At 56.1% G+C, this 5,520-nt stretch overlaps 2 protein-coding genes across 2 annotated transcripts; one reads left to right on the plus strand and one right to left on the minus strand.

Annotated features, from left to right (window-relative positions):
* Positions 1-280: 280 nt before the first annotated feature.
* H310_12039 (hypothetical protein) lies at positions 281-806 on the plus strand (the record flags this gene model as incomplete). Its single annotated transcript, XM_008878950.1, has 3 exons — positions 281-381; positions 432-696; positions 753-806. 3 exons carry the CDS (start codon positions 281-283, stop codon positions 804-806), a joined length of 420 nt encoding a protein of 139 aa, XP_008877172.1.
* A 3,665-nt stretch (positions 807-4,471) lies between these two features.
* H310_12040 (hypothetical protein) lies at positions 4,472-4,870 on the minus strand (the record flags this gene model as incomplete). Its single annotated transcript, XM_008878951.1, has 1 exon — positions 4,472-4,870. The coding sequence occupies one exon, from the start codon at positions 4,868-4,870 to the stop codon at positions 4,472-4,474; it is 399 nt and encodes a 132-aa protein (XP_008877173.1).
* Positions 4,871-5,520: the final 650 nt, after the last annotated feature.

The following is a 5,520-nucleotide window of genomic DNA, read 5'->3' on the forward strand; positions in this document are numbered from 1 at the left end:
GTCCGACGTCTCTCCGGCATTCAGGGTTCCGGTTCGGCCAATCACATGTGGGTCGTTGGTGATGTCACATTGCCGAATCTTCAATACTCCCCTAACCCTGATGGCGGGTAAGAACTTGTTCGGTTGTCCACTTGGCGGTTCATTGGACGGTCCTTTTGACAGTTCCTTGGGTTCCGGCAGTTGCTGGTGGGATGTTCTCTCCTGGGATGCGGCGTCATGCGACGTTGTGTCGGGTTGGGATGTTTTCCGTGTGACCATCGTCCAAGCCGTGAACTTTTGCATGGAGTGTTTTGTTGCGGTCTTGGGCAAGGCGTCAACGACCATCTCGGCGGTCGGGACGAAGGACATGGACAAGGCGCCGCTGCGGACCAGCTCACGAAGGTAATGGTGTCGGATGTCAATGTGTTTGGTGCGCTCATTGATCGCCGTAGACATGGCCGTGGCGATTGCGGACATGTTGTCGCAGCACAGTGTGATGGTGTCTTGGCGGGTGCCAAGGTCGGCCATGAGACCGCGGAGCCAGGTGGATTCGCGTGCGGCTTCAGCTGCGGCGATGTACTCCGCCTCGCAGCTGGACAGAGCCGTGATCCGTTGTCGGATGCTTTTCCAGACCAACATGCCGCCAAGGAACAGCCAACAGAAGCCGGTGGTCGATCGGCGGTCGGGTCGAGTGGCCCAGCTTGCATCGCAGAGCCGGTAAGGATCGGGTCTCCATTGCCAAATTGGATGCCGAATGACTTTGTCCCTGCTAGGTATCGGAAGACGCGTTTGGCGCCGACCGTGTGCGGCGCTCTTGGTGCGTGTAGATGGCAGGACAGTCGCTGGACGGCATGGGCAATGTCGGGGCGCGTGCATACCATCAGGTAAACGAGGGATCCGATGATTGCTCGATACTCCCCTTGATCGACACTTGGTTGATTTTCATCGTGCCATAGGTCTTCTCTTCTTGGTCGGCGACTTCGGGTGTCGCCACGGGGTGGCATTTTGACATGTTGAAGCGGTCGAGGACTTTGTCGGCATATGATTCTTGGGTCATGGTCAGTCGTCGGTTGTCTTGGTCGCGTGAGATGCGTACACCGAGCATGTAGTGCAGTGGGCCTTGGCGCTTCAGGTTCATCTTGCTTGACATCTGGTTCATTATACTGTCCATCTTGTATTGCGTAGGTGCGGCCGCGATGAAATCGTCGACGTACGTTCCCAGGATCTTCATGTCGGTGTCGCGTCCGCGGGTGAAGACGCATGGGTCGTGCGAACTTTGTTTCCAGCCGAGTTCGGCAATCTGCTTCTTGCAGTGGACTTCCCACTCGTGGCCGCTTTTGTTGAGTCCGTATAATGCTATCTTGACGAGAGCGACTTTGCCAGGTGATGTTACGTAACCTTCGGGTTCGACAGCCCAGTTTGGCCGTTCTAACTTGGCTTGAATGTAGGCGTTGACGGCATCAGCTTGTTCAAGGACCATGTCGCGTGCGGTGGCGCTGTCTTCTTGGATTTCTTCTTGATGGTAGCCTTCTAGTGAAGTGTCCAAGGGTCGTTCAGCTACGTTTGCTGCAAAGTTCAGGTATCGCGGGTTGGGTTTGCGGAATCGGGACGATGCGCGCTTTGGGGCCGATGGTGCTTCGGTGGCGTTTCGTCTTGTTGGAGCGGGCGTGGTCGGGTTGTCTTCAAGCCGATTGATCATTGACTCATTATTGTCGCGTAGTGATCGGAACGAGGATCGGAGCGACTCTTCCACTTGGGTCGGTGAACGTGACGATCGTGCGGCTGGGTGCGCGACGGGGTCTTGGTAAGGCTTGAACATGATCTCGTGGATGGGAATGTCGGGCATGGTCGTGTTGTGTAGGTGTTGTGCATACTTGTAGTTGGCGCTCCCTGGCGTGGGTTGTCGTGTTTGGCGCCACGAGTCATCGAAACTTGTGGCTCGGGAGCGTGTGCTGGACCCGCTTGGTCGATCGACGGACCCGTTCGGGTCGGTGCCGCGGCGCGTGGTCGTTGCGTGGTACGGAGCGTACCCTGGCGTTGGAGCAGCTGCCAGGAAGGTGTCGACGGCCGTGTCGACTGCGCGGCGGACTGTGTCGATCGTACTGGACGCGCGGCGCATGGCGGTCTGGATCATCGACGGTTGCGTGGCAGTGTGCGGTGGAACGTGTTGTCCGGATTCCGGCGCGTCGTTCTCGCTGTCGGAGTCGTCGTTCTCATCGATCTGCTCCGGTAGGTCGGGCTCACCGAAAAATTCGTTCTCGAGGAAACGAACGTGGACGCCGTGGATCATCTTTTGGTTCTCGACGTCAAATAGCTTGTAGGCCTTCATATTTTCTGTGTACCCGACCATGATGCATAACGTTGCCTTAGGGCCAGCTTGTTGCGGCGTTCGGGAGCCTTGACCATGTTGAAGCACTTGCAGCCGAAGACGCGCATGTTGGTCAGTGTTGGTACGTGGCCGCTGAATAATTCGATCGGTGTTTTGATACATGCTGTCGTGTGCAGGATGCGATTGCAGATGAAGGTGGCCGTGTTGACGGCTTCAGCCCACCAGCGACGGCCGAGGCGAGCAGCATGGGTTAGCATGGCGAGAGCCATTTCCATCATGGTGCGATGGGTACGTTCTGTGACACCATTTTGCCATTGGTTGTTCGCGGCTGACATCTCGTGCTTGATTCCTTTCTTGGCGAGCCATGTCTCGAACGCATTGGAGACGAACTCGGGGCCAGCATCGGTCCGAAAAATCTTGACTTTGAGACCGGTCTGTCGTTCTGAAAAGGCGACAATGTCTTCGAAGTTGGACATCTGCGTGGCCGAGTCGGTGGAGTGGATGAATCGCACGATCTTGTACCCGGTACAGTCGTCGACGTACACTGTTTAGTACTGACATCTACTTAGGGATTTCGTCCGCAGCTGGCCTTTCGTGTCGGCGTGCCAGCACTCCCCTGGCCCGAACGACCGGGTGTGCATCTTCGGGGCACTCACAACGTGCATCTTGGCCCGAGGGCAGTCCATGCACGGTCGTGGTGAGGTCTGCAGTCCCGGAAGGACCCCGAGTCCTGCCTTGGCGCAGGCGCGCAAGGCGTCGGCGGGCAAGTGTCCGATTCGGTTGTGCCAGACGGTGGTGGCGTCGATGATGGCGACGTTGGCACGATCCGTCGAGCATGTGCCGTCCAAGACGTACAAGCGTTGGTCGGGTGACAGGTAAGCGGTGGCAACTTTAGCTCGGTCGCTGAAGAGCGTACATGTGTCGCTTTTGAACTGGACACTCACGTCTGGGTCTGCCTTCATTAGCGCTGGGACGGATAGCAGAGTCATTGGCATCCCTTCGATCAAGAGTAAGTCGGTCGAGGTAATGTCCTTTCCGCACGATGTCTTGATGTTGAGCTTTCCCGTCGTTTTAGCGACGGTGCTCCGGTCGTTGGTGACGACCACTCGTCGATCACAGGTTGACGTGTCAAAGAGATGGTGTGCGGCGTCGGTCATGTGCGCCGATGCGCCGGAGTCCACAACGATGTGATGTTTGAGGCCATTGGCGTGCAGGGCCATCGCGGAGTTGGCTGCGATGTCGATTGCGGCGTTGCTCCCTTCGACGTCCATGTTGGACGTGATGCGATCGTGGATGACCGCCACGAGAGATCGGTTACGTCTCACGCTGATCTGGTACGCGTCTGCCCAGGGCAATCCGTTGACGCTGATCGGGAACGAGATGTAGGCCATCGGTGACAACCATGGACGGTAATGTGGCCCTTCCTCAGCAATTTCGGTATTAAGATCGACAAGTCGAAACGCTCTCACTTCGTATTGTGTGATTAGGAACGGGTTCGTCATCCATGGTGGCGTGTTTGGGTCGTTGAGAGCGAGGAATTGACCGAGTCGCGCGACTTCCAGGTCGTGGCGGCTGTTGAACAGCACGCTGATGCGTTCCCCGTGGAGCAATACGTCACGGGTGGAGCGTGTCTCCCAACTCCAGGTAGGACCCTCGAACAATGGTTCGGCTTCTTGGGGTTCTTCCATCTTAGGGGCGACTTCCATCGCCGAGAACATGTAGACAGCGTTGGACGTCGAGTCGTGCTGTCGGTCTTGGTTGCCTCGGGCGTTCCGATCACGACCGTTTCCGGTGGTGGCGCTCTCATCGCGGGCTTTCTTGCGGCAGTCCTGTTGCCAGTGGCCTCCTTTGCCACAGTAGTGGCACTTGCCTGGTTTCGTGGGCGCTGACTCCGTGTTGCGACCTCTGCCACGTCCACAACAACCGTTGCGACCTCCACGTCCGCGTCCGTTGCCACGACCGCCGCCGTCGGCAGTCAGTGCTCGGTCTTCGTTCGGGTAGCCGTTGGGTGCCTTCAAGGCTCCACCCTTCACGTCGGCTTTCCATTCGGCCTTCAGTTCCGTCATCACTGTCGACATTCTCGCTTCAGTGGCTCCGTTGAGTAGACGGTCGACCAAGTGGCGAAATTCCCAAGGCATCAAGGTAAGCAGCTTGACGACTTGGTCAGGTGGTCTCGTTGATCCCGACTTCGTTTAGGCGAGTCTTGAGTTGGTCGAAGCGGTGGATGAAGTCCGGTAGCGACTCTTGGCGCGGGTTCCAGGTAAGCTTCGCCCATTCTTTGCTCACTTCGATCCGATCGATCTTGGTGGTTGGCTCATGGTGCGTCTTGAGCGCGTCGTAGGCCAGCGTCACTTCGTAATTGTCTTGCACATGGCGGTATTGGCTTGGGTCGAGTGTCTCAATCAAGATCCCCATGGCTTTTTGTTTTTGGTCCGTCGTGGTCGTAGTCGGGTCGGTGATGGTCCCCAAGAGCCCCTTGCTCATCATGCGTCCTTGGAAATACGTCTTCCAGCTCAGGTAGTTTTGCTCCGTCAATTTGACGGCAGGTACGATTGATGTCATACTTCCTCCTTGTTGCTGTTGTTTGGGCTCATAACCTGTCGAATAAATGCAGTATCCGATAGGGCAGTCGAGGAACAGCGGCGAGCGTTTGCAGGCGACTTAGATCCAAGGAGGCAAATTGAATAGTGATTAGGACATTTTGCTGCTAAGATGATCTTTTTACTTTGTGTCTTCCTACGTCTCTTGAGTTCATGCATACGTGGATCCTGTTGACATATCCCTTGACTTGTCCGACGTCTCTGGCAATCAGGGTTCCGGTTCGGCCAATCACATGTGGGTCGTTGGTGATGTCACATTAACGAATCTTCAATAGACCTCAGGCCATTTCTATTTGGCTCCGTGCAGGTTGGAGTTTGGAGAACGTGCAGAGCCGGTATATTTTTCAGGGGGCGGGCGGAGTCCAATTTGATGGACGTGCATCATCCGGTGCTTTTTTGCAGTGGAGTTAGAGATTAACAGTATAACTGGTTGTGTAGGATTGAATGTTAACGACGCCTCTTTTGCAACCCTTCCACCTCACCTTCATGGGGCTGGTCGGTCCAATGGGATTCCATATTGCCGGGTTCACCACATACTACCCTGCAACTTTTCGATACGCAGTGCCATTCTTGTTGGCATCATTGGCCTGTCACTTTGATTGGATCAAGTCA

This window comes from Aphanomyces invadans (genome assembly GCF_000520115.1).
Source record: "Aphanomyces invadans strain NJM9701 unplaced genomic scaffold supercont1.35, whole genome shotgun sequence".
NCBI lineage: Eukaryota > Oomycota > Saprolegniomycetes > Saprolegniales > Verrucalvaceae > Aphanomyces > Aphanomyces invadans.